The sequence below is a fragment of the Stigmatopora nigra genome, chromosome 1 (assembly GCF_051989575.1).
Source record: "Stigmatopora nigra isolate UIUO_SnigA chromosome 1, RoL_Snig_1.1, whole genome shotgun sequence".
Taxonomy (NCBI): Eukaryota; Metazoa; Chordata; class Actinopteri; order Syngnathiformes; family Syngnathidae; genus Stigmatopora; species Stigmatopora nigra.
The window spans coordinates 20,389,711-20,417,500 of record NC_135508.1 but is presented as its reverse complement, the minus strand read 5'-3'; the positions used below and the strand labels follow the sequence as shown (position 1 = coordinate 20,417,500).

The following is a 27,790-nucleotide window of genomic DNA, read 5'->3' as shown; positions in this document are numbered from 1 at the left end:
ATATATATATATATATATATATATATATATATATATATATATATATATATATATATATATATATATATATATATATATATATATATATATATATATATATATATATATATATATATATATATATATATATATATATATATATATATATATATATATATATATATATATATATATATATATATATATATATATATATATATATATATATATTATATATCAGCCTATATCAGCCTCACAGTTCTGAAAAAACATTTTTTTAAAAACTTACAAATGCAATGCGGCACATATTTACTCACATACTCCGCACTTAAAAGTCTAAAAAAAATATCCCAAAGTGGATGGGGTGCCCAATCAGTACACATGTAAATTACCCTCTTCAGTTGTATTTAGCCACATTGCCTGGTTTGTGGAAGGCCAGAGGCTTGTTTGAAAGGAGGTTGTAATTTTCTCCTTCTTTTCCTGCATGCAGATTGGTTGTACATCCAGAGGCCGGTGTTACTGGTGTGTTCGTCGGAGCTTTCATCTCACATTTCGGCCTCTCGCGCCCTGGCTTCTCTCCTCCGGGGGGATCTGGGCACCACAGTCCACATGGCCCTGTGCGCCCCCAGCTCTCAAGGGCAGGCAGGCACCGGGACCAGCATAGCGGATCTGGGGCCGCTTCCTTGGCTGTACGGCCAGTGGGAGGCTGTACAGGAGGCATGTGGTAAAGTCCTCATCGTCTGGAGCCCTGATGCCAACCGGACTTTTGGCGAGTGGAGGCGGCGTACGCACGGTGGCGAAGATGAGGTGCATGACGCAGGAGGACAGGGAAAGCTTCTGGAAGATCATGAAGATCTGGCATTGCAGAAGTCGCCTTCTGCCATCATCCAACCAGTGTTGGAGGCTGCTCTGGACCGCCTGGAAGTGGCGCTGCAGAAGCGCAAAGGCGGAAGTGCCGCCTTTGTCTACTTTGGTGGACTGGGACATAGAGGAAACATCCCTAAAGTTTTTCGCGATGTCCCTCGCTTTTGCATACCTCGAGATTTAGGAGGTCTCATCCGGGAGCTCAAAGGACTGAAGAGAACAAAGGGGACGTTAGGGTGGCACTGCTGGCCAAGACTGGTTTCCAAATGGCTAACAACGTGGCTGGTTCGGAAGTTGGCCCGCAGATTGCGCACACAGCTACCTCCCGAGCAAAGGTGAGGGCTCCGGTCAGCTGGAGGTTTTGCAGGCAGTCAATGAGGATTCTCAGCAAGGATCTGAGCTCCACTTACCATTTGCTCAGACTATTTGAGGTCAGCTCAGAACATACACGTTGCACATGTGGATTTTGCCTTCCATCAGCAGATGTGAGCTCCCCAACACTAAGAGTCAATATTCCTTACCAGACTTACCAAGTACTTTGTGTTATGTCACACAAGGGTTTTCCAAGGGCTCGCTGGTTGGAATGTGTTCCAAATGGCAATGTCAGTATAAGAGAATTGCTTTATACCTGGCACACAACTCTTAACAAACCTCATATAGATCACCTCCTATGACCATTTTACAAGATGGAAGACGGTCTGGCATTTGTTGTGTTTTGTCAGTTGCAATAGTTGGACAGTATGGGGCCATTGTCTTGCCTTCAGGGTAGAGCCATCTTGTCTGTGTACATTAAGTGATGAACCCTGTTTGCAAGTGAGGCCAAATCTTTTGTGTTCAATGCCAATTGTTGCTCACTTCATTGTCAAAATAAGCAAGTTATTTATTTTGGTATTTTTTAATAAATACCTTCACTCTGTGTGTTGCATTGACAACAATACATGTTCAATTTATTTTAACTGGAAGTGTTTGAAGAATCTTTGTTTGAAATTAGTAATCTATGTTGCGAACAAATGTTTTTGTGCACCAAAATAACTCCAAAAACTAGTGTTATTTTACTAATATAAATTTTCGGTATGTTAATGCAAGCAGGTTGCAGAAAACACATGCTGTATGTACGTAATAGGTTGATCCCGGTTGCAGTACCATTTTTTTACCTCCAGTCCCCTTTATTTCAAAACAATCCCACGGCGCCATTCAATGTGCTTTTTAACGCAATTTCCGGGTTGTAGCGTCATAAACACGCAAAACACTCTGATTGGTCATTACATCAACTCTCTGGGCGGGGTTTCATGCCAGCTGACAGCGAAGCGACCACCAGAAAGAACAGTAGGTCTTCTCTATGGCACCTTTGCGATCTTAGGACTCCAGTCGACCTTTTGTCAAATGTTTGAAGCGGACGTAGTTTTCAGCAGAATGTAAAGTTGAACCTTCTCGCTGAGCAACACCGAGAACGCCGACTACGAGGCTCAAGACTGCCACCCACCCCGCAGGTGCCATGACTAGCCGCTGCGGCTAACCTTCAGTTCATGTTACATGCCGATCCCCCTCCAAAAAAGGAGGGGACTGCAGCAGCGGCCTAGTTTATTTATTTATTTATTCATTTATTGATCAAATAGATTAAAATCAAATTATAAAACTGTTGGCCGGTTCGCTACGCCTAAACTATAAATTCATCAGAGTCCTTGTGTTCATCGGAAGATGTCAATCAAATGGAGGATGCCTACCATGGTGGTCCATTGTGACTAAATATGCGCATTTTTTTGTTGATCGCTTGATTAATTGTATAAGGGAAAATATGATTATTATATGTTAACTATTATTTATAATGGAATGCACAAAAATAATTCGGTGCTGCCCTTACAGTTACAAAGGAATTTGACTTCTACTAGTGACAAACTAATTTCATTTCACAGCAGAAGAATGAAAAAAAAATGAATCTCTATTGTCGTCAATGGCAACAAAAGAGTGGAGCATTTTGTTGACCTACTTGTATTCACTATAGGAAGCACGATGTGGGGGGGATTGTCATTCTGGAGCGCTCTGACGCTCCTGTGTACGCTCTGGCTCGTCCCGGTCCGAACGGCGCCGTGCCACACTTGCCGGAAACTGGCTGAGAGTTTCTTGAAGGTATGGCAGCTGGATGGGGGGCGTCCCAAGCTGTAATCGGGTGGCTTGGTATTGATTTGGTAATTCTTTCCAGGGCTTGGAAAGAACGGCCAACAAGAACTTTGGCGGAGGCAACACGGCTTGGGAGGAAGAGAAGTTGGCCAAGTACGCACGCAGGTACGTCGTCGCTCCTGTGACCGAGCCAGCCCAAACGTGAAAGTTGATTTTGCGTAGCAATTTTTTTGCTGAATGACCCACCTTGCTTTGGCAGCGAGACCCGCCTCTTGGAGATCGTGGAAACGGCATGCGAGGAGTCCGATTTTGATTGCAACAAACTGCTGGAGCAGATTGAGGACCAGGTGGAAACGTGGTGGTTCCACAGGTAAAAGAGACTGGAGCCCATCTTCTTGACTTAAGAGCGCAATTATGGGGAAAATAACTCGTATGTGACCATTGTTTCAGGCAGGAGGAGGCGCCCGACCTTTCCGAGTGGCTGTGCGACGACCAGCTGAGACTCTGCTGTCCACCCGGACGCTTTGGAGCCCACTGCAAAGGTTGTGGGCCAGCCGGTTGACCTTGTTCTCGTCGTCCAGAAGTCAAAACACAAGCGCTATCGTGCATGTAATTTTGCCCCACAGAATGTCCTTCGGGCCTGGGCGGTGTGTGTGGAGGTTTGGGTCGTTGTGAAGGCGAGGGCACCCGGCTGGGAGATGGCGAGTGCGTGTGTGACCCAGGATACTCTGGAGTACTTTGCGGCGACTGTGCGGATGGCTACTACAGAGAGAAAAGCGTCAATGGAAGTTCTGGAGCTTGCGCAGGTGCCCACTTTAAGATGGACTTCTTTTTTTAGTGAAAAGACATATTTTTCCAGATTCTTGACGAGTGTCTACTTTTTGTCTCTGTCGTCCACAGCCTGCTTCCACGCTTGCAAGAAGTGCTCTGGGCCAGAGGACTATAAATGCTTGGAATGCAAAGCGGGCTGGATTTTGCACGACAACAAGTGCGTGGGTGAGTGGACGCTCGTCCGGCGACTCGCTTCTGACACGCGCCGTCATCCCATCGCATTCGTTTTTCTGTTCAGACATCGACGAGTGCGGGACGGAGCTTTCTCGCTGTCCTTCCAACACTTACTGTCACAACACAGATGGCTCACATGACTGCAGAGGTAAGATCATCTGAGATTTTTTTTTGAATAAATTACTGCTCATTTACACCTTTGTATCCTTTTCAGGCTGCGACCAATCTTGTGTGGGCTGCATGGGCAGCGGTCCCGCCCGCTGTAAAAAATGTGCACGAGGCTACAAATTGCAAGGAGCCAAGTGTCTCGGTAGGGATTTGCTTTTATTCTTCCACATTTTGCATTGCTAAGGTAGTGTCTTTTAGCCAAAGGGTGAACAATTTGGTGCTCTTTCACTTTATGGTAGAAGACAAAACTTAATGAAATGAATACAAACTTAAATATACGCTGGTTACAACCACAAGTAAAGTTTTCTTAGTGTTTAACCCATTGCGTGAAATTGATGACGATAAATGTCCAAATCATTTAAACAGGGAACAATGGCTCAGTGGCTGTGAATAATCATTGACTATAATAGTATCCATGTTAAACTTAACTTCTGCCTCTTAAACATTGATTTTTTTTAAAACAGCTTTGCTTTTTTTCAAAACATTTGCAACCATCTGCTTTCATTGTGAAAAACGAATGAATCCCCATCAGTCTTTGCGTTTTTCTGTCAATTTGAATGAATATTATCACCAAGAATTAATAGGTGTTGTTCAGTGTCGAATACAATTTATCAATTGATTTAACAATTAGTGGAAATAATGTTTCCAGATGTGGACGAATGTAGCGAGCGAGCCTTGGCATGCCCGGGCCTCAACGAGGCTTGCATCAACGAGGTGGGCTCCTTCCACTGCGACTGCGCCGATGGCTTCATCCGGAGGGACAGCATCTGCGTGGAGAATAAGGCACCCGGTTCGTCCGCAGGCGACCGACCGCCCCGGCGAATGACGCCCGCCAATTTAACGTTTATCCTTTCTTTCCAGTCGGGCCAGAGAAGGGTCTGTTTGACGACATGACGGACGATGAAGTCCTGGTTCTGCAGCAGATGTTCTTTGGCGTGGTGATCTGTGCCCTGGCCACGCTGGCGGCCAAAGGCGACATGGTCTTCACGGCTATTTTCATCGGAGGCGTGGCCGCCATGGCCGGATACTGGCTGACAGAGAAAGGAGACTATATGTTGGACGGCATCATGAAGGGGCGCTAGCCGCACGCTCAGGCGGGAACTGAGGACCATCCGTCCCACGGTCGCCGTCCCCGCTCTGGCGTCGGCTCGTGATGGCGTCAGAGAGCGATGACAATACGGCGAGGATACCGGCAAACTTGAAGACAACATAAAAGTACGCTGCACTCAATTGAACGGCATACAAGTGAAATATCCTACCTCCATATTGTTGGGTGCAAAGACGACTACTGATTGGTCAAAACTAGACTGTAATAATTCCTCTGCATGTTGACAGCTCTTTTTTTTTTGCCTACATCAGGGGTCTCCAATTCAACCAATAAGATTTCTTGCTAAAACAAGCAGCAAAAAAACAACCAATTACACTAAAAGGTGTTGTTTTGTTAGGATGAAATCTTGCGACCCTTTGTAGAATAGTTTAGAGACCCCTTAGAGACTACGTATTTCATCACTTCTCAAGCCAGAATGTCGTTGGACTTTTTTCGTAACTATGCATGACACTGAAATGCAAAAATCGACAGAATATGAAATGTATTTTTTTTTGGTACCTGGTGGTAAATTGGTACCATTATTTATTTATTTATTTTACTTTAACCTGAATTATTTTGGCAGAAAAAAATTGAAGAATTAGAATGTAATTCAGGATGAGAGAAATAAGGAAAGAATTTTCAGGTTTTAGGGCATTCAGTGGTACCTATGGGGCTTTTGAAAGTATGGTATTACTTTCATTGTATTAGTTTTAAAAAATATTTATTGATAAAATCCTTAGCCATTCACCATTTAATCAAACACATTTGCTAAGTGTGCTTGCAATGTCTGCTATCATATTGTGGCATTTTCCAAGGAGGGGTCCAAAACCCTAAACGTAAAACACTCATTTCTGAAATTGGTCATAACCTGAATCTTTATTTATGATGACTTCAACCTTTTATTTTTTTGTGGTAATATAACTAAATTGCCACAGCATATAATGCATGAGCGTAGAGGTAAAAAAACAACAACCTTTTTTTTAATGAGTGATTTTGTGGAGTCATATACAGATGTGTGTTAAACCCAAGACATTATGGTAATGAGGCTTTACTGGTTTTGCCAATTTTTCTACCTTAAAGATCAAACGTGGCAACAAGGATTCAGTTTCTCGTTGGAGGACACCACCGCGTAATTTTTTTTGTGCATTTCCAGTTATAGTAATAATGATGATGCAAGCCATATTTATTGAGTTCACCTATTCCCTTTGTTTTGGGGCCCCGATTTCCAATTGTTATCTACATTGTGTGTGGTGTCACATAGAAAACCACTTTTTTTCATACATTGTTTTAATGTGTTCATTTGTCTTTTTTTCCAAGGGTCCGTCTATTTTCATCAAAGATCTTGTTTGTGTTTTTTAATCAACCAAATGTCATATCATCAAGATGCTCAAATGATATTTTCCTTTGTCAAACGTCAAGTAAATACTTTGTTGATCTATATGGTAGAATCGTCCAAAATATTTTTGCTGCTCAGCATAAAGACCCCTAAAACTAATCAGTCATTTCAGACACTGTATGCACAGTTTAAAAAATATATTTTTATTCCACTTTGTTAAATATTCATGCATCAGATTCCGAGCATTTCCTGGTTTTCCCAAAGCCACGTGTGGTATTTGTTCAACATGTGATCGTTAGGCTTCACCTGACAAGACACCAAAAAATTGGCTTAGTTAAACATTTTATGTTGAAATATAAAGTTGACTTGCCTGTCTCCATTCTTCTACACAGAAGATCCTGTAGGAATCGTTGCCATACTTTCCAATGCCGTGCAACTCGATGGGGTAGCGCCATTCTTTGTTCAGAAACTCATCTGTGACCAACAAAAGTGTTATTGAAAACTCTCCCACTTTATTTATTAGTGTAACTCTTCTGACACAAAGATTTTAGACACTTTTACTTAACACTGGAAGGCAATTAGGTCACCTGAGAATCGAATAATGGATTTAGCCCGAAGCTCAAACAGACCGAGCGGCTTGAGAAGTTCCGAAACGGGCTTCCAGTCGGCTTGGCAAGCCGACTCTGCGCATGGGTACCTCTCGAAGAATTGCCAGAGGATTGGAATGGCCATCTTACCTGTGCCGTAACCACAATGTAGCAGTTTGCATACAAGTTTTGTGTGTTTGTGTGCTGAAACTTACCACTCGTCCTGTTGAGAAAGATAGTAGCTATCAGCAGCTTCCACACATTATGGAAAAGTGTTTCTTGTACAAGGTTGAAAGGAGAACGGGGAGGTGTCCACTTCTTGAAAGCTTTTCTTCGAGGTGGAGTTGGACCTTTGCAGGGCGTAAGTTCCTAAATACGTTGTCGATTGCACGTAAGGATTCAGGTCAAATTTATTACCTTGAGCGAGATGTTTCCGGCTGAAATATGGGCTTGTTTTCCGCTCGTCTTTGGAAGCTTTGGACTCTGGCCATAGAAAAAAGTAATTACAAAAGGTGCAAGAGTATTTTAAGAATCTTTGTTGGTGTGGTCTTACTCTTCTTTACTTTTTCCAGTGGTTTGCAGTTGCCGACAGTCACGTCAGACAGCAAGTCATCCTCTTGAGAATCAGGGGCGATTAAGCTGTCATCTCGGCGTTCCTCAGGTGGTTGTAGAAGTCTCATTCTTATTGGACTTGTCTCCCAAGGCTCCTGGTGTGGCGTGATATCATCAACGGGCACCACATTCTTGTATTCAGTTTTGTGGGAGGAGCTTAACATTAGAGGTGAAACCGTTATTTCGGGAATGTCCATTTCGACCTGTCTTTTCTGTTTCTCAGGAAGATACTGCAAAGTGCTCGCTTTAAAATTGAAGAGATCCACATCCATGTCTTGAGCATTTTTCACAAGAAATGCTTGCAGAGTCCTTCTTGACCGGAACTTTTGCCCACAGGGACTTCAAAAGAAAAACATTGTGCTCAGTTGGGTGGTCCAGATGAGAGTTTGGTGAATGGAAGGCATTACCTGGTGAAGTACACGTCAAATTTTCCTGCTGTCTTGCCCTTTTGCCGCTGCTTGACCACTCTGGTCCATCCTTGAGGAATTTCGGGGTCATGGCCAGACTTGCAGGGTTCCATGTAGTTTTCAATGTGTATACTTGATAAAACAGGAAAAATATTGTCGCAATCCTGCTGCACCTTCAAGTTAATGGTACTTAATTTTCCCAACGCTTTTTGTCTTCACACCCACGTTCCTTTGGCGTCAATACCTGCTTCTTCTGCCAGTTCTCCCCTGAAAAATGTTCCAACAAAAGGGTAGGTGTAGTTAGAGCAATTAAAAAGTGCTACTCAGAGGAAAAGATTATTTATAATTAGTATATTATTGAGGCATCCTGGCATTTCATCTTTGAGCCAAATAGACTAGCTTTAAATGTTGGATTTCCAGTTTATGCGTGGCGACAAACTTAAAAAAAACCTTACATCTCGTATTATCAAGTTAAGGTCGCTTAGATGGGCTCCCCTGCCATACGTTTTTATCACTCCAGGGGGCGCTAAATATCTAAACGGGGAAAATCTTGCACAAAGAAGAGCCCTCACATTTTGAAATGATCGTTTATCTTCATTTCATTCGAACATCTATTTTGCCAACATGAACGCATGAAAAGCAAACCATTTCTCATGAACTTACATTTCCGATCGCCCAGGCAGCGACTTTGTGGACGGCTTTATTTGCATCAACATAAGCGCCTGTAGACCATCGCCTGTTAGCTTTGACGTCGCAACAGAACCGGAAGGAAAAAACGAAAACAAAACACGAGGAAAGCAGGAAGTGCAAACAGAGTCTGCGCAGAAGCGACACCTGACAAGAGACGGGAACAAGATGACAAAGTGAGCAGGCAAAACAAGCCGTTGCTGCACATTCGAGTTGGAACCTGTCAAGAAATGAGAGCCGTTTTGCTATGGAAAGAAACAACACGTCAACACTGGTAAGCGCAATCGCGCTGTTTGCGCTGTGGAATAGCAACAGTGGTTGCCATGTCAACCGCTGCTACTGCTAGTTAGCACGGGGGAACACTGCAAATCTCTATCTAGCAACGTGAATCTTGTCGCTAAACTGCAACGGATGTTTTGTAGACTACCGAAAAATGCTAGATGAAACGCTAGTTTTTGTTTAGGATAGAATAAGATGATCTGTCTTGCTAAATTTGACAGGCGAGTATGTTACTAATAGTGTTAAAGTCCAGGTCCGCGGGCCGAATCCTGGCTATGATGTCACTGTCTGACACATTTGACATATTTTTTTGCACACACGTTTAGGTTGGGACAAAACGTGTACATTTTCACCAATATAGTCTTTTTTCTTGTTAAAAAAAACCAACACAGTAGAAGATAATAAGGGAAATCAGAAAATTTATTTTTTTTAAAGAAATGTAGAAATATTTGGTTTCATTCAAATGTGATATGGAATGTCTAGTACTTGGGTGTCCGACATACTCTCATTGGGCAAGCTGCTGCCCTGTTTTTATTGCCTGCAGCAAATTCTGAAAATATCAGTGACCACTCGCACAAGAAGCTTAAATTCAGCCAACATTCTGTTGCATATCTCAGCTTCAACAGAAAATGAAGCTTGTCCCTTAAATTAGCTCAAGTATCAAAACCTGACCTGTTGAAATTGGTGTTGGAAGTTGTGGAAAATTTCAGTATTTAATTTTACATAAATGTATTTTTAATTATCCAATGTGATAAATTGAGCTATTTTGATTGTAATTTTCTTGCATATTTTATTCTATTGCTGGACATTTTCTCTTTGTTCTGCAAAATTTGCAAAGTAAACTGCAAAGGTTGTTCGGCATTGACTACCATTAATGGAATTCGATGCCCAACCATTATGTATGGGAGGGCTGACATTAATGATTTGTGCCAAATTCTCCAAGTTAAAAGGGATTGGAAAAATGAGCCCCCCAAATGACAGCCATGTCACGGTATTAGAGATTATTCGATGTTACAGGTGGTTTTGTCAGGCGAAATGCCTATTTTGTTTGTTAGGATTTACTTCAGCTCCTCTGCGTACGTCTATCTTCTTATAAATGTATGCTGTTTGGGTTCAAGGGCGGAAGGCAAACATTGGATTGGTAACTAGGTATTCATTTTTCACTGAAAAGTCAACATCACTTTTTTTGCAGTGTTTATGACCTTGCCTTCAAACCAGATGGCACCCAACTCATAGTGGCAGCAGGCCTCCATGTCCTGGTAAGACTTGACTTGATTCATTGAAACGGTAATGACTTCCTTTCTGTGAAGCATTTGTCGGTGTATCGCATCTCTTTCTTAATTCAAAATCCCCCTCCAGAAATAATCTTGTTTCCAAATGCCTCTAAAATGAAATACAGTAGCACTGCAAGAGGCAAACATATTTATACAAAAATAAACAGATGTCATTTTGCCTTAAATTGTAATAAGACAATAAAATAACATAGCCCTACTGCAAAATAAACTCATAATATTACAAGAAAAAAACTAACTATGGTGATAATATAGATTTATGGCTATAAAGTTGTACTTGGACAGATTCTTTCACCTACCACTAGAGAGAGCCCTAGTACCACTAGAGCTAAGGAGCCTTAGGTTTCTTATCTTGAAGGTCCTGACATTTATTACTCTGGTTACTGAATATTAGTTATTCTGTATATAAACCATATTGAAAAACATCTTGATGTGTATGAGCAAATTAAATGCCTGCTGTCTCGCACCATTGAAACCAGAGGTTTGCGCACACAGCTGTTTTTTTTCTACACTAATGTGGAAATGTATTCACGATTCATACTTTAATGAAGCGTGACTTCTCAACAATATTTGCCTCCTCAATGTTAGCGTGTGTTTGTGTCTGGCAGGTGTACGACACCTCGGATGGAACTATTATTCAACCTTTAAAAGGACACAAAGATGTAGTCTACTGTGTAGCTTATGCCAAAGACGGTAATGAAATGGTTTTCCTTGCCGAAGCCGTTTTATCTTCTCAAATTGCTACCATCGTCTCAATAACCACATTTTCCTGCAGGTAAAAGATTTGCGTCGGGCTCAGCAGACAAGAGTATAATCATCTGGACATCTAAACTAGAGGGTATTTTAAAGTATACGTAAGTGTGATGATACTATCAAGTTTTGATGAAATTCAACATATTAAGAGCTGTTCACAGTTTCATTTCCGTGTTTTTGGGTTTATCTTTGTAGCCACTACGACTCAATTCAGTGTGTTGCCTACAACCCAGTTACCCATCAACTCGCATCTTGTTCTTCTGGTGATTTTGGTCAGTGCACGATGAGTATACTTATTTCTTAAATATGTGAATGCATTGGTTATAAACTGTGCTCTAATCGTCATCAAGATCACAAAAAAAGGAAGAAATAGTTTGTGTTTGTGATTTTATATTTTCTTTGGTATCTGGCAGGATCAGACACATTTTCTGGCCTGTGACCATTTTGGAAAGATGATATTTCAAAAGTCATCCTGACGTTTTTGACCCTTTTTTAATTTTAAAGGCATGACCTTTTCCTCATTGTGGCGTGACTTTTTCCCCATTATACTTTCCATTGAAATTTAAATTAATTTTTATTTTGGTCTGGTATTTGTTAAAACAGAATGTTTAATCTTGCGATTTTGATGATGACAGACTGCATTTTATGAGTAACATTTGCAGAAATATGACATTTCAAAGGTTTTACAGTTTTCTCGGCCACATTGTTTAGAGATCATTAAAAAAAATGCTTCCCATTGCAGGCCTTTGGTCGCCTGAGCAAAAGTCTGTAAACAAACACAAAGTCAGCAGCAAAATAACATGTTGTGGGTGAGTAATCAGCACAGCATTTTCCTTGTTACTCTTAACTGAAAGTTGTTTAAGTTCACTGGCTTTCACTGTTTTTTTCTTCTCCTCAAAAACAGGTGGACAAACGATGGGCAGTACCTTGCCCTGGGTATGATGAATGGAGTGGTGAGCATCCGCAACAAGAACGGCGAGGAGAAGGTCAAGATAGAGCGCCCAGGAGGCTCCTCCAGTCCCATCTGGTCCATAGCATGGAATCCTTCCAAGTTAGTTTCCTGGCGACGCACGAGCGGCGTGTAGGGTCGGTAGGGGGCGCCAGATCAGCATGGGATGTATACCTAGTTAAGGAAGAACAACAGATTTCTGGAACATTTGTAGAGATTTACGTTCAATCCGTTTCATGTTATAATGGATTGGATGTCAATTGTTGTCAGTATAAGCCAACGTGTTCAATTTTTTTCATAGTGTCTCGGTCTTTATGTACTCAAGTCTTTTGCTAATAAATGTTCTTTTGCTTGTTTTTCGAGGGATGAGCAACATGACATCCTTGCCGTGGCGGACTGGGGGCAGAAGCTTTCATTCTATCAACTCAGTGGAAAGCAGGTGAGCGACCTCATCTCGTGACCTTCAAATCCGCAAACGAATACAGAACACTAGGCGCTTATGAACGTCTAGCGTAGTCAATGGCAATCTCACAAGGCGTGCCTTTGAGGTCACGAGAAAGCGTTAAGAAATATGTGTGGCTCAAAATAGACGAGAAAGCGTTAAGAAATAGACATATTTTTCTTTAAAGGCTGCTTCTCCGTTATATATTTTTTTAGTTTTGCTTCCCTCGGGCAATTGAGACACACTTTGCTTCGAACGTTGGCATAACTGACATTACTGATTACTAACTCTGCTCATAAGTGGTGTCATTTCTTGTTTTTAAACATTATTTTCTTCTATTGAGGAGTCTCAAATGTCTGGTTTGCTAGTTCAATTCTTTGAGCAACCTATCTTTTACATAGAGGTCATTTTTAGGTGTTGTCAGTCTCTTTATTGACATTGTCGATAAACAGCAATACTTACTGCCGCAGCGGTAGGAAATAATGCAAATGATTTGGCTTCTTATTTGTATGTAATAGCTGTGCTTTTGTGCAATTTATTGAACGTGGCCCTGCTATGATTTAATGGGCCCCTAGATGTCTCGACTGCCTTCCTAATGCCCGGTGGGCAGCGCCATAATTGTACACAACTATGCGCTTTCATTACTTTGCCTTTATGCTACAGGCTCATATACTGTCGCTGGCCTAGATTTCTGAACATTCAGTTTTGAATACAAAGCCACGAATTGTGTGCAATGAATAAGAATCATCTGTGGCTTGTCAGACTACCCCCCCCCCACACCCCCCACCCCCCACAGAGAGGAGAAACAGATGTGTAGAGGTGTGTAGCAATTAATACCAAGCTGTGCTCATGGACTTTGAACGCTAAGGCAGAAGCTACTTGAAACAATCATGCACTTTCCTATTTTTGTCTCTCTAGCTGTCGCTTCTTTGTTTATTATTATTTTTTTTAAACACACTCTTGAAAGAACAGTTGGATGCGACGTTGACTTTGAATGGCGCCGGCCCAGACAGTGGGAAATATTGGCCGTGGGCCCGAGCGATAAATTAAAAGAGAAGCCTTTTCCAATCTGGTCCCCGTCTCTCTTTGTCTCGCACAGATCGGAAAGGACAGGAATCTCTCTTACGACCCGTGTTGCGTCAGTTACTTCTCCAAGGGCGAGTACATCGTCATGGGCGGTTCTGACAAGCATGCCTCCCTTTATACAAAAGACGGGGTGCGACTGGGCGTCATTGGCGAGCAGAATTCCAGGGTTTGCACGTGCCAGGTCAAGCCTGATTCCAATTTTATGGTGAGTTCTTTAAATGCAAGTATGTGCAAAAAATTATCCCATGCGTGCATTTGTAGTGTGATTATGTGAAAGTTAGATTTTGGAGCGTAAATAATTTAAAATGAATGAATAAAAAAAAATCCATAGAACTATAGTGTTAAAAAATGACCACCATCTAGCTTAAGGACACACTAGGAAGACATTTTTTTTAAATAGGGATGGAAAAAATAATATATACACAATTGTTCAATTGTGAGGGAGGAAAATGAAATAAACTCAAAACCCTCAAAGCAAAACAAGAGAATTCAAAGCAATATACCTTGAAAATGGAAATAGTGTATAAATTGGCGTGAAGTAGAAAAGTTACAACAATAGTGCTTGTTTTTAATTTGGTTTCTTTTCTATGATTCAGTTTCAGACGTCATATTTCCTTTATTAAATATATTGTCACCTACTGCTAAAAATGTCTTCTTGATACTTTTTGTGTGTATTTATTAATGTCAAAAGGAGGTTATTTTGAACGAGAACTGTTTGGTTGAAAATCTGTGATTTGCCTTCTAAGAATAAGAGGCGCCTGAGTATGTGTGAAAGTCAAGAGTGTCAACAATTATCTCAAGAGACACAAAAAAAACAATTCCAAACAAAACAGCCACTCTTAAGACAGTGGTTTCACTTTATATTAACACCTTATGAGTTTTTCATGCTATATTTTGGCATAAGAGATGAGGCTGAAAATTCCATTTGTTATTTGTGACTGCTCCAACCGCAGGAACATTTTCCCACTGTTGCAGTCTTTTCTTGGAGGTGTTAATTAGACACGCTGCTCCATTGTCTTTTCTTCACTAGGTTATGGGCTGCCAAGATGGCACTATTGCCTGCTACCAGCTACACTTTAGTACAGTTCACGGCCTCTACAAGGATCGTTATGCATATCGAGACAACATGACTGATGTCATTGTCCAGCATCTCATCACTGAAGGGAAAGGTGCACTTTTTTATTTTTCATCATCATGAAAGTAGTAGTTCCTTTGCGTGATGCAAACGCGAACCATCATGGGGTTCCTAACGCTATTTAAAAAATTACCTGTAAATTATTCATTGTGTCTTTGGTTCCCATTTAAATGCATTTTCCTTTTTTTGCTCATTCCATGTCTGCTTTTTTCAGCTCAGTCAACCACTATTATATTTCCAGCTATTTTTAAGATGGACAGAATAAAATGTTTTGTATTTATACTAATTGAAAATCTAACAGGTTAAGGAACATATTCTTTCTACCTTGAAAATAATGTTTTACATAATATACTCATTGTATATCACATCAGTCACGCTATTGTTTCATGGGTCTTATTCTGGCAACAGGGGTCCGTTGCTATCTGTTGTACTTTGACACATTTATGACGCATTCATTTTTGCTAACTACAACCGCACACGCACAAATCTAAAATAGTGCACCGCTGACATCTACCATTTTTTTCCTCATCCATACACTTAATCTAACCTTGATTTGTGCCAAACTATGTGAGGTTTTCCTCCACCCCTTCGTTTGACAAAAAATGTAATTTTTGAGTACTCTCATCAAAGGCATTGAATGCATTAATATCTGACAATAGAGATGTGGCGGCATAGGAATGCATGTTCTTTGATAGAGTAGCTCAGGATAATGCAAGATGAGATGTGGCACTTTGATTTTCAAACGCTTTTCTTTCTTTTTCAGTGAGAATTAAGTGTGCCGAGCTGGTGAAGAAAATTGCCATCTATAAAAACCGCCTCGCCATCCAGCTGCCCGAGAAGATAATCATTTACGAGCTTTTCTCGGACGACTCTTCGGACATGCGCTATCGTATCAAAGAGAAAATCTGCAAGAAGTTTGAGTGCAACCTGCTGGTGGTCTGCTCCAATCACATTGTCCTATGTCAGGTTAGAGTGGTCATTTCTTTTGGAGAGGGGGGGGGGGGGGTGTCCAAACTGCAGCCCACTGCTCAGTTTTATGGCTTATGGAAATATCATTGAATTGAACCTGCACAAGAAGCTTAAATGTGGCTTATATTCTGTTGCACTTCCCATATTAAACACTAGATATCGCTAGTCACTTAAACACTTAAACTACCAAAAAATATCCATTACCTCAGGGGTAAAAACCTGTTAAAACAGTTAAAATCAGTATAGGAACTTATGTTAAATGTTTGTAATTTGGTTTACTTGATTAAATCAAAATAATTGTTCAACATAATCCATTCACAGAGGCCAGTTTTGTAAAGTGCTTTAAAACCGAGTCAGTGTCGATAAATTTAATAAGCCCACATAAAAAAAGGATAATTTTCCCAAATGTTTCCATATGGCTTGAAAATGTTCTGCTGGATTTGTTACCTCTTGCTCCTTCTAACGCTTTTCAACTTGATCAAGTCAGGCACGAGTGAAGGAAAATGAGCGCATACAGCCAATACAGTGTCCTCCTCTTCTGTTTCTTGTCTCTGTATTTGACAGACACTGTTGGATAAGAGAAGCTGCCATAACACATAGGTTACTTCCTTTTAAATCTACTCGTGTGCCAAAGAGATCTTTCAGATCTTCCTCAAACAGGCATCGTCATTTTTCATCCTCCAGACAGCTTTTAGACACTGCAAATGGGCTGCGCTCATGTGGGACGTGGGCCTCTGTGTCAAAACAAATCTTTGTTTACTTTACAGCATCCTGCCTGTAGTCTTGTTGGGGAAAAAAAGCAGTTGGACAGGATTTGTTAGGTGTTGATGAATGCCAACACACACACAAAAAAAGATGCATAAAGGAAATAAGACGGGTGATTTACACACTGTGAGACGTAAAGCAATTGAAGCACTTCACGCTGATTTGTTTTACAGGAGAAGAGGCTTCAGTGTTTGTCCTTCTCCAGCGTCAAAGAAAAAGAATGGCTCATGGAGTCGCTCATTCGCTACATCAAAGTCATCGGTGGGCCGCCAGGTCGAGAAGGTCTTCTAGTGGGGTTAAAAAATGGAGCTGTGAGTATTTGGAGATTGTAAGGGGAGGTAGAGGTGCAATACTTTGATACATTTTGCAAGCTTTCCGCGATTTCAATTTTCAATAATGACTGATGCCCATTGATTTTCCTGTAGATCCTCAAGATCTTTGTGGACAACCCATTTCCCATCACGTTGCTGAAGTTATCGACATCAGTGCGATGCCTGGACATGAGCGCCTCGCGGAAAAAGCTGGCCGTGGTGGATGAGCACAACACTCTCCTGGTGTACGACATTAACAGCAAAGAATTGCTTTTTCAGGTCAGCATGCAACGTGTTTGTTCAAGGGGAGTGTCCACCGACAGACGCTTTGTAGCATGTGTATTCATTCCCAAAGTTTGGAGGGCTGTGGAAAACATTGCTTGTATGCTTACTACGCACCAGAGTTGAAATGAAAGGCTTCCTGCCATGAGTGTTTTTCAAGTCATGTTTTGCGTTCCACGTAGGAACCTAATGCCAATAGTGTTGCGTGGAACACTCAGTGTGAGGTCATGCTGTGCTTCTCTGGCAACGGTTACCTCAACATCAAGGCCAACAACTTCCCCGTCCACCAACAGAAGATGCAAGGCTTCATGGTGGGCTTCAATGGCTCCAAAATCTTCTGTCTCCACGTCTATTCTATGTCCGCCGTCGAGGTACCTCAGGTACGAATAATACGAATAATGGACTGCCTTTAACAACGGTAAAAAAAACCTGCGGTTCAATTGAGCAAAACTCCCCACCAATGTTCTTGATCTCATTTCCATTTCAGTCAGCGCCTATGTACCAGTATCTAGAGAGGAAGATGTTTAAGGAAGCCCACCAAATTGCCTGTTTGGGTGTGACGGACAGCGATTGGAGGGATTTGGCCACTGAAGCTCTGGAGGGCCTCGATTTTGACATTGCCAAGAAGGCAAGTTTCATGCAAACCATTATTCTTGTTTAACCAAGATTTCCACTCTATTGAGTGGATACTGAGAAATAATATATTGCATTCATTTTCAGTAATGAAAGATTTTTCTTCTTTTAATAGCATTATGTATAAAAACAACATTGTCAGTAAGCTAATAGTATGAGGAGACCCTGTTTTTGTACTTTTGGCAAGTATGAGAACACATTTTATGACGAAATCATGCAAAAAGGAAAGGAACTTCAAAAACTACACTAACTTTTTTTCTGGGCGCTGCAGTGTTTGAAGGATGTCGCGGGAACATATAAATCATGCCTCTTCCTCTCTGCAGGCTTTTATTCGAATACAAGACTTACGATACCTGGAGCTCATCAATAGCATTGAGGTAAAGTAACAGATGTTATTCATTCAAGTGGATTCATAGTTTGTACTTTCGCCTAAATTGAGCTAACACTTTGATGCCTGAATTAGCTAATACTATACACCAGAAAGCATTGGGGGAATATATACATAAAAATTAAGATTTAAAAAATGGCAACATGCAGCTAAAAAAGGTAAAATCCTAAATTCTAACAAATCCCCCAAAAAGCTGAAAAAGTCTAGAAAATTCCAATTAAAATTAATGAAATTAAATAAATATATAAATAACTTATTTCTGAAACTAGCTTCCTATATTTACTACTTGTTTAAAAAACACTTGTTTATTGAGAATTTTATTGTTTAGAGCTGGTTTCATTTTATTTGTGAGGTATTTTTTTAATACTATTTTAGTATTATTTGACATATGCATGTAAATATAGGAATCAAGTGGATAATCACCTGTAGATCTGGCAACATACAGACGGGGAAACAGGCTGTTATTATCTAAGCTGCAGTGAATGTCGTTTTTTAGTAAAAATGAATTGTATGAAATTAGATAAATTGCACTAGAAAAGTTTAATGGTCTTGATGGAGCCTTCAAATGTTTGATTGTTTGTTTTGGGGGATTTACAGGCAAGAAAGAAGCAGGGCGAGAACGACAATGACTTGTTCCTGGCGGACATTTATGCCTACCAAGGAAAATTCCACGAGGCGGCCAAGCTTTATAAGCGCAGTGGCCAAGAACCCAAAGCTTTGAGCATGTACACTGACCTGCGCATGTTCGACTACGCTAAGGTAATACAACAAACATGCTGAAGAATCAATGATCTGTCATTTTTAGGAGGAGAAACTGTAGACACATGTGGATCCTTTTATATAGTATATTTGTGAGAAAAGAGGCCAATCAAAGACGTGCAATATGTGCCAGAAAAGTATTTAGATTCGAATTACTACACTTTTAAAGCCAGATGGATAGGATTTTTGAATACAAATTGTTTAGTGGAACCTCTGCGATTTATCTGAAGTAAAACATTTCAAAGATTATTCGCCAAGGGCGCTGATTCCTTCAGGGGTCAAATGTCAGCGTGTGCATTTTTTACAGCCTGTCGTCTTCTCGTGCGTCACTCCACACAAATCATCGCAACAGTTTGTAGCACGCTCATAAAACATGTTCACTCTCACATATTCCATCATAACACAAAGCTGCAATTCACACTCAGTTGGAGATGAAGCGTTTGCTTTTACATGATTTCTTTGGAGGTCAGTAGGAGGTGGGGGGGGGGGGGGGGGGGTCGATGTTTGTCCCCCCTCCCCTCCTTGCATGCATATGAAGACTTTGATCACCAGCAATGGACTTTGGTTGGCCAGCAGATGACGAAGGGCCATCTTGCTTTTGTGTCAGATTTTGTGATGTGTGTTTGATGTTGCTCCTGTATATTTATGCTGCTGTCCGGCCATCTGTTCCTTAGGCTGTATGTTTTAGTTAGGGCACACGCCAGAACTGGGGGCCATCGACTCTCTCTTGACTTGCACCTGGACAAAGCTTCTGTTCTTGCTTCCCACATTTTGGAATTAGTGTATATCACAATGCTAAGTGTGTTACTTTGCAGGACTATGTCGGGGCGGCCGACCCAAAGACGTCTCGCATCCTCATGGCCAAGCAGGCCGACTGGGCTAAATGCAGCAAGGAGCCCCAGGCAGCAGCCGAGATGTACATCTCAGCCGGAGAGAATCTGAAAGCCATCGAGGTTTTGGGGGAACAAGGCTGGGGGGACATGTGGGTGACTTTTTTATCTGCTCATAATTTAGGGTTAGAATATGCACATGGTATGTTGTAGTGCACTGAACATTTCCACTCATCCAGTTAAACACATCTACAATTGTGTCAAACTGTATGCGTTAAAAAAATCTTTATTCATTTATATATATATATATATATATATATATATATATATATATATATATATATATATATATATATATGTATGTATGTATGTATGTATGTATGTATGTATGTATGTATGTATGTATGTATGTATGTATGTATGTATGTATGTATGTATGTATGTATGTATGTATGTATGTATGTATGTATGTATGTATGTATGTATGTATGTATGTATGTATGTATGTATGTATGTATGTATGTATGTATGTATGTATATATATATATATATACACACATATATATATATATATATATATATATATATATATATATATATATATATATATATATATATATATATATATATATATATATATATATATATATATATATATATATATATATATATATATATATACACATATATTTATATATATACACACACATATATATATATATATTTATATATATATATATATATATATATATATATATATACACACATATATTTATATATATACACACACATATATTTATATATATACACACATATATATATATATATATATATATATATATATATATATATATATATATATATATATATATATATATATATATATATATATATATATATATACACACATATATTTATATATATACACACACATATATTTATATATACACACATATATATATATATATATATATATATATATATATATATATATATATATATATATATATATATATATGAATGAAAGAATACAAATTTACACTGTATGTATATATATATATATATATATATATATATATATACATACAGTGTAAATTTGTATTCTTTCATTCATACGTACATGCATGCAAATCTAATCTACATTTCTAATTGTATTCTTTGTAGTAGTATGTAAGTATACATATCTCCAATATCGCACCCCAGTTTAACGTTATTTACTAGCATTATCTTTTTTATCAGCTTTCACGCTCTAAGCATGGTAAATTTTGTGTTTCTAAACACATGCTGTGCTTTGATATCACTTTGGCCGCTTGTCGTCATGGTGCTGCTGAAAAGCCAGCAGGTGATACTGGTCCTCTTTTCAGTGCTCTTAAAAGGGCAGTGTACATGTGCACTCCTGACCTCGTCCCATTCCTTTCATCCCGTTCCTTTCTCTTTTCATGGCAGGCTGATCGACTTGGCTCGTAAGCTGGACAAGGCTGAACGAGAACCCTTGGCCAAATGTGCTTTCTATTTTAAGAAGCTGAAGCACCATGGCTACGCCTCGGAGACTTATTCCAAAATGGGTGACTTGCAGGCCCTGGTGCAGCTGCATGTGGAAACGCAGCACTGGGAGGAGGTCTGTAAAATTCTCAGATAATCATTTTATCAATGTAGCAACACAAATCCATCCAATTGGGAGCATCCTTATTATACTCCAGTGGCTTTTGAAAAATCACCTGAATTTTTTTAATAATATAATTCCTAATTAGCTTACAAGCTGTTTTCAACACTTATGAATTGATTGTCCTGTTTGGATTTTTGTCTTTATTATTGTGCCCACAGTACAATTTAAAAATGACAAAGTATCATCTTCATCATTGTTGTGGGTTCAATCAGATTTTTGTAATCAGCAAATACAGAGTTCCTGAGACCAGACAATTTGTGAAAACTGAATATAGAATTGCTCGTATTTGGCTTGAACAAAGTTCTTATATTGGGTGATGTGAAAAAAGAACCCAATCCAACAAAACCAAGAGACATGGAAAAAACATTTTGTTCATAGTGAATGAAAAACCTTTAAAACATGCCATTTAGCAAACGATGAAATATTCATTTGTCTAAAATGATGTCCTTCGGGCAGCATCTTTGTCCACAAATGCATGCTTAAAAACTGCTTTTGGGATTCCTCATTGACTCCTGCAAGTACTCTCACTTGCTCATGTCTGCCAACATGCAAAATACACATTTTTTGGGGTCACCCTGTATTTCCTTTTCAGGGCCAAGAATGAAGGGCTGACTGAAGGCAATGTTTTTCTATCCTTCAATCTGACAGACATACTTGGACTTGCATATATTTATACTAATTTGTGTTCCAAAATTGACCGGCTGACTTTTTACAAATAGCACTGTTTAATTGCACTTGTCGAATAGTCATAAGGAAAATGTCTGTCCATTTTTTCAGGCCTTTTCACTGGCAGAGAAGTATCCCCAGTTTAAAAACGACGTATTTGTGCCTTACGCTCAGTGGCTGGCCGAGAACGACCGATTTGAGGAGGCGCAGAAAGGTGAGGTTTCACTTGACCTTATTCAGTCGTCAAGTCTATTTTTTTTTTTCAAGCTGTTTAAAGGTGAGCAATGCCATATTACACTTAGAAGTGCTATGAAATGAAATGACAAGTGAATTTAGCAGAACATATTTTGGACACAAATTCATCTAAAAAGGGGCAGGAAAGACTTAATAATACAATTAGATCTTAATTTACTTTTCCTTTATTAGCAGCTGTGGCCACGCCCACTAAAATATTCCGAACAGATGATGTCACATCCAGATTAAGCGGCACGTTTTTGCAGTCATCAATGACGATTGTGATGTCACAAATAGAATTGCTGATGCAGTGTTGTTGGTGTCATAACTATCAATTGGTAAAAATAGTCAGATTTGATTTCCCAATTTATTTTCAAAATGTAAAATTAAATTAATAGTCTTTTTTTTTATATGGTCACCATTCTTAGCACCTTTAACTCATTCACTGCCAGCAGGTGTTAGGCAAAAATACCTAAAATATTAGTCATGTTTTCGTCAATTCTAATATTATTTCTAATTTTAGTCAACGAATACACAAAAGGGTTTAGTTAATAAAATATTCAGATTCTGAAAATGTTCAAACTTTTTCAGCATTTCGTCTCGCTGCAAAACATGCTCGTCTTTGGCAGTATCGCGCTGCCTGCCAGCTGAACGAAACGTGCACATCCTTTTAATCACCGAGCCGCCGAAGTAGCTCTGATGATGATTACCAACCAACGCCATTGTTGTAATCAGCTCATACGTTTACAATTCTCATCTATGCAGGAACATTTCCTCTTGTACATAATCATCATGTCTCCAAATTGAATGTGTACATGCCTGTGCACGTCTGATTGTTGGGGAGCCTTCTGGTGGTCTCACGCTTTGTCTCTTTTTGAGAGAAAGTGTGCCAGTATTCTTTCACTTCTATTTTTGAGTCTGCAGAAAAAAAATGAGAATATCGAGCACTCAGGTGGCAAACCTTGGGCCTTTGGGATCCGCCAGGTCCACTCCGGCGCATCAATATTAATAAGAAAAGACTCAAAACAAAGATTTAAGTGTGTTTCGATTGCCTACCTAGATTTAAGTAGAGTTAAAGCTATTTTGGTGGATTTTTTGTGCAAGGGTTAGGGGAGTTAAAGCTATTTTGGTGGATTTTTTTGTGCAATTACAAGGTTCCTTTTAGCGGTGTTATTTAAAATTTGCTCAACACTGTGTCAGTGTTTTCATGTCTACCCCCTCTCAAGTGTTAAATAACTGAAATAAGAATTTGCCAACCATTTCCAACCCCCATGCTTGGATTTTTCCAGGCAGGATTGCTGGAAAAGCTGCTTCTAATTACCCATTCGATAGCCACGCTAACAAAAGCCCATGCGTGTTACAGGCTATGAAGCATGTGTTTCTTTGCCAAATTCCTTTGCACTGATACGACGAGATCATTGGCTGTTCTTATTGTTTTTTGGGGATATCGAAGACCTCACGGGTGAAACAAAAGATTGGTAGTAACAATTTCAATTTCACTAGCATTTCACAAGGCCGGCCGACAAAATGAAGCGGTCAAAGTGTTGGAGCAGCTCACGCAGAACGCAGTCGTGGAGAGGAGGTTTGATGACGCCGGATATTATTACTGGATGCTTTCCATGCAGTGCCTGGACATCGCTAGAGGTTGGTACCATTGGTTCACTTTAACCCCCCTCCTCCGGAGCCTTCTCCAGCTTTATTCTTTCTCCAATGCCTTCAACAGAAAACGAAGATCAGCGAGACGAAATGCTGAAAAAGTTTGAACATTTTCAGAATCTGGCAGAGCTCTACCATGTCTACCACCCCATTCAGCGCTACACGGTAATATTTACAATGGAGGAAGTCGTAGTTTCAGTCGGCTCCCATTCAACTGCACCTACTCTTTGATTTGATTTTTTTCCTTTTATCTTTAGGATGAACCCTTCAGTTCACTCATGGCAGAGACGCTGTTCAACATCTGTAGATTCCTTCTGAGTAGCCTCCCTAAGGACAATCCACCACCAGGCATTTTTAAAGTGTATCCTTCCCTTTGAGTACCGTTTCTATCCGGATAGTTTGTCAGTGTGGCCGGGAAATTGCGGCAATGCTGACGACAGGCCGGCCTTTCTTGTCTAAACAAAAGATTTCAACAACGAAACTTTACTCGGTGACCAAAACCCACAGCAATCGACACTCATTTCAAAAAGCCGGTGCTGATCCAGTCAGCACATTTGCTATTTGAGCCAAAATGACGCTTGTGCAAATATAACCCGTATCTCTACTTTCATTTCAAAATATTTTTACGACCGTGGTTTGAAGCTATTTTGAACTGGACCTCATTTGGCTCCAGCGATTTCCACTTGAAGAAAATATGATTTTCTAGCATGTTAAAAAATGAGAATACTAGGTAAACACATTGAAAATATAATAACAATTATACCTTTTTAAATATAACAGATAAATATTCTGCTGTCATTTAAGGAAAGAAGGAAACCTCAAATATGCAGGGGTCCACAGTATAATAAAAATAAGATTTTAAATACGGAAAATAGAACATATATAATTATGACCAAAAAATTAATAGAGCTAATGATAATTAGCACCATTGCATACTTGGTGTTACGCGTGTATATCTTCAAATGTAGAAGCTGCCCATTCCTAACTGTAAGTTTTTTTTTATCATTATTCATAATTCAATGGTAGCTCTTTCACACTTCAATGTGGTTCTCTTCATAATTTAGAAAGCTCCACTGGACATAGTTCAAATAAGCAAAGCTGCGTCACACATGTTCAGGCAAAAAAGACATTGTCTCTGAACCGAGCAGAGAAAGCATCAAATTAAGCAGAACCATTGTCAAGCTTCTGCATCTGCAACTTGTTGATCCACCAGTGCAACTTCTCGCACTCTAGTTTTAACACAACGTCGGTTTAAAAAAAAAAAAGATGCGATTTGTTCCTAATCTGGCTTGACAACGGTCCTCCTTCCTTTCCTTGACCTGCTTCCAAAGGAACACAATGTACGCTTTGGCCAAGCAAAGTCGAAAATTGGGCGCCTATAAATTGGCCCGACTCTGCTATGAGAAGCTCCAGAAGTTGCACATTCCTTCTCGCTTTCTGGAGTGCATCGAACTAGACAGCCTCACCATTCGGGCTAAACCTTTCCACGACAGTGAGGTGCGTTCATTTCTATGCGATTCTCGCCAATAGGCCTGACAGAAGGCTCGATGAAGCTTCAAGTTCTTCCAGTTAGCTCATTTGTTTTTCCCTCCTGTTTTTATTGGTTGAATAGGAGTTGACAGAAGCCTTGATGTGTTACCGCTGCTCCAACAAACCGCTGTTGAACAACCAGGGGACGGCCTGCCTCAATTGCAAGCAACCCTTTATTTATTCAGCCTCCTCCTATGGTGTGTGTGAACCATGAGCCATAAATTTATTCCATATTTTGAGTGATTGTTTCCAAAAAAATGGTAGATATTGCCTTCAGTTGTATTTCTCTTTAGACATTGTGGCATAAAGTATTATAGATTTATAATTAAGATGGAAAAATTGCGTTGAAGAACACGTTTTTTTTCTTGATTTTTATCTGAGAGCTGTTTTCAACTCATTTTGGATGTCCCGATACTAAACCTGATCTGCCTTTTTTTTTCTTTATTGCAATAGAGGTACTTCCACTTGTGCAGTTCTACTTGGAGGAAGGCATTAGCGACGAGGAAGCCGTGTCTCTTATCGACCTGGAAGTTCCTCACACGGAGCAGGCAGACACGCACTGGCAGCAAATGGACAACGGTACCCTCCATATTCTGAACACTTAATTCCTCCAGTTTTTCGCTTCTAAGAGAGCCGCGTCATCGTCGGATTCCGCATCGGTAGTTAAGCTGTCGCCGCTAAGTCATCTGAGCTCAACAGCTAATAGGGTTAGCCGGGCTGGAGTGTCTCATCTTAATGACACTAACCCCCCGAGAGCCGCGGACGTGGACGTAGGACTGGTGGGTGGGTGGTGGGATTAACCTGCATTAGCCAGCGCGCGCTCAAGGGCGCCCGAGCGCTCTGTTGTTGTCAATGACACAAACAACTGAGGTGGCTTTTTCAACATTTAAGCTCTTTAAGTAGAAGGCCACTATGTACGACTTGAAAATATGCTGAATCTGGCTGACAGTTTCAGTTAGGCTGGAAATAGAAATAGTTGGAGATGGGATCCAAGTTTTAAACTGCAGCTTGAATTTCAGAACAGGCCCCAAAAATGAAGCCATACCATTTGAAGTAGATTCAATTTCCAGCAAAGTGTTGGAAAAAATGGACACAATTGTAAGCAAACTCACTGATGAGCATTAGAAGCCTGTGTGGAATGAAAACCTGCACCCAATGGACAGTCATGCCCTAGAAAATGCATTTTGAATGGGAAATTGTCCCTCCCACCAAATGGCACTGAAATATGAACACCACCATGCGCCTCTGTTCAAATTAATTGAACCTCCGCCACAGTCAAAGGCAGGCTTTTAACGGAAAACCTTTCACGACGAGTGTTCGACGACAAACCAAGTATCTTGAGCTCCCTTCACAACAGACTCACAACTCCGACTCTTATATGACCTTTCTTTTAGTGACACACATTTCCACTTAAGTATATTCTATTTCTGTCTTTTTCAATACGCCAAACAGAGGCGCAGGTCTTGAAGATGGATGACGGTTTGGACGATGCGGAGGAAGACCCATTCACACCCAAAATGATCTTTGAGGTAAAGAGCTGCAATATGAGTTGGAAGGTTAGAGCGCCTTACTCAAACCTGCCGCGTTTTTTGGCCGTGTTCCCAAACAGCAGGGCGGCTCGCACTTTGTTCCTGTCAGGGTGAACCGCTCAGTCCTGCGCTCCATGAGCAGGAGGGACGTCCTGATCAAACGTTGGCCCGCGCCACTCAAGTGGGAATACTTCCGCTCGCTGCTACCCGACGTCAGTATCACCATGTGTCCCACCTGTTTTAAGGTAAACAACCGCTTTACGACTAGCCACTCCTTGCTTCCTTTTTTATTCCTGAACTGTTGAGAGTGTCGATTTGTCGGCAGATGTTCCACAGCGAAGACTACGAGCTCCTGCTTCTTCAGCACAACTGCTGTCCGTTCTGTCGGCGACCAATCGACGAGCCGAACTGATGGGTTTCCTTGAATCGGATTTTCTCAACATTCCGCTCCTGGTTCATGAAGGAATGTGCAGAATTAGCGGCACAGAAGTTCCTTCCCCAGTGTGAAGGGACTCAACAAGCACGGTGACTGAAAGAACGCTATTTTCAATTTGTTTGGATGCACTATTTTGTCAACAAAGTCCTGCATTCTGTAGGTTTGTATTCTAGAGCTGTAGCATATGTTTTATAATAGAACATCTTCTGTTATTTAGTCATGAGAACATATTTTTATACATTTTATCAATAAACAACATGATTGTGAACAACAAGTAGACGTTTTCTTTTCATAAAGAGCAGTCTTTTTGTTTTAAAACAGGTTTTCTGTAGCACAGAGTCAGAAGGTTC

General features: G+C 40.3%; 4 protein-coding genes across 6 annotated transcripts in view; 3 read left to right on the top strand and 1 right to left on the bottom strand.

Annotated features, from left to right (window-relative positions):
• LOC144193251 (interleukin-17 receptor E) overlaps nucleotides 1-1,353 on the top strand; it is a 7,325-nt gene extending 5,972 nt beyond the window's left edge. Inside the window, exon 17 of the mRNA XM_077712057.1 lies at nucleotides 470-1,353. Coding sequence (XP_077568183.1) covers nucleotides 470-1,182 — 713 coding nt within the window. The 3' untranslated portion in view covers nucleotides 1,183-1,353. The remainder of the gene's footprint in view (nucleotides 1-469) is intronic.
• Nucleotides 1,354-2,119: 766 nt separating this feature from the next.
• Nucleotides 2,120-6,659, top strand: creld1b (CRELD disulfide isomerase 1b). Of its 2 annotated transcripts, none has more exons than XM_077713016.1 (11): nucleotides 2,120-2,333; nucleotides 2,846-2,970; nucleotides 3,044-3,126; nucleotides 3,221-3,331; nucleotides 3,412-3,503; nucleotides 3,588-3,767; nucleotides 3,862-3,957; nucleotides 4,031-4,114; nucleotides 4,181-4,276; nucleotides 4,784-4,924; nucleotides 4,996-6,659. In XM_077713016.1, the coding sequence occupies exons 2-11, from the start codon at nucleotides 2,854-2,856 to the stop codon at nucleotides 5,214-5,216; spliced, it is 1,221 nt and encodes a 406-aa protein (XP_077569142.1). In that variant the 5' UTR covers nucleotides 2,120-2,333; nucleotides 2,846-2,853; the 3' UTR covers nucleotides 5,217-6,659. The 2 variants fall into 2 exon arrangements, with proteins under 2 accessions (XP_077569142.1, XP_077569134.1); XM_077713008.1 differs by having other exon boundaries at nucleotides 2,130-2,169.
• Nucleotides 6,660-6,739: 80 nt separating this feature from the next.
• Nucleotides 6,740-8,993, bottom strand: mbd4 (methyl-CpG binding domain protein 4). Of its 2 annotated transcripts, XM_077713039.1 has the most exons (9): nucleotides 8,827-8,975; nucleotides 8,619-8,697; nucleotides 8,164-8,430; nucleotides 7,698-8,095; nucleotides 7,562-7,627; nucleotides 7,360-7,494; nucleotides 7,145-7,294; nucleotides 6,928-7,031; nucleotides 6,740-6,863 (listed from the first exon to the last, which is right to left on the bottom strand). In XM_077713039.1, the coding sequence occupies exons 3-9, from the start codon at nucleotides 8,274-8,276 to the stop codon at nucleotides 6,789-6,791; spliced, it is 1,041 nt and encodes a 346-aa protein (XP_077569165.1). In that variant the 5' UTR covers nucleotides 8,277-8,430; nucleotides 8,619-8,697; nucleotides 8,827-8,975; the 3' UTR covers nucleotides 6,740-6,788. The 2 variants fall into 2 exon arrangements, with proteins under 2 accessions (XP_077569165.1, XP_077569157.1); XM_077713031.1 differs by lacking the exon at nucleotides 8,619-8,697 and having other exon boundaries at nucleotides 8,827-8,993.
• ift122 (intraflagellar transport 122 homolog (Chlamydomonas)) lies at nucleotides 8,832-27,714 on the top strand. Its single transcript, XM_077712998.1, has 29 exons — nucleotides 8,832-9,124; nucleotides 10,322-10,388; nucleotides 11,030-11,114; nucleotides 11,197-11,275; nucleotides 11,370-11,446; nucleotides 11,917-11,983; nucleotides 12,079-12,225; nucleotides 12,487-12,562; nucleotides 13,665-13,856; nucleotides 14,682-14,820; nucleotides 15,550-15,752; nucleotides 16,694-16,831; nucleotides 16,946-17,110; nucleotides 17,296-17,493; nucleotides 17,601-17,741; nucleotides 18,070-18,123; nucleotides 18,732-18,893; nucleotides 19,709-19,875; nucleotides 21,170-21,341; nucleotides 22,167-22,269; nucleotides 23,793-23,933; nucleotides 24,013-24,110; nucleotides 24,203-24,306; nucleotides 25,277-25,442; nucleotides 25,558-25,672; nucleotides 25,929-26,054; nucleotides 26,928-27,004; nucleotides 27,085-27,249; nucleotides 27,330-27,714. Exons 1-29 carry the CDS (start codon nucleotides 9,081-9,083, stop codon nucleotides 27,414-27,416), a joined length of 3,555 nt encoding a protein of 1,184 aa, XP_077569124.1. The 5' UTR covers nucleotides 8,832-9,080; the 3' UTR covers nucleotides 27,417-27,714.
• The last annotated feature ends 76 nt before the right edge of the window (nucleotides 27,715-27,790 follow it).

Bases quoted from the DNA above. Each gene is read 5' to 3' on its own strand.
- creld1b (XM_077713008.1), top strand. From the start codon at position 2,133: ATGCCAGCTGACAGCGAAGCGACCACCAGAAAGAACA. The intron at 3,332-3,411 runs GTAAAAGAGACT...CCATTGTTTCAG, and splicing joins GAAACGTGGTGGTTCCACAG to GCAGGAGGAGGCGCCCGACC. The intron at 3,958-4,030 runs GTGAGTGGACGC...TTTTCTGTTCAG, and splicing joins GCACGACAACAAGTGCGTGG to ACATCGACGAGTGCGGGACG.
- mbd4 (XM_077713031.1), bottom strand. From the start codon at position 8,276: ATGGAACCCTGCAAGTCTGGCCATGACCCCGAAATTCCTCAAGGATGG. The intron at 7,032-7,144 runs GTGACCTAATTG...TGTTGGTCACAG, and splicing joins ATCCATTATTCGATTCTCAG to ATGAGTTTCTGAACAAAGAA. The intron at 6,864-6,927 runs GCAAGTCAACTT...GTGTCTTGTCAG, and splicing joins GTGTAGAAGAATGGAGACAG to GTGAAGCCTAACGATCACAT.
- ift122 (XM_077712998.1), top strand. From the start codon at position 9,081: ATGAGAGCCGTTTTGCTATGGAAAGAAACAACACGTCAACACTG. The intron at 17,494-17,600 runs GTACGAATAATA...TTTCCATTTCAG, and splicing joins CCGCCGTCGAGGTACCTCAG to TCAGCGCCTATGTACCAGTA. The intron at 25,443-25,557 runs GTGCGTTCATTT...TTGGTTGAATAG, and splicing joins AACCTTTCCACGACAGTGAG to GAGTTGACAGAAGCCTTGAT.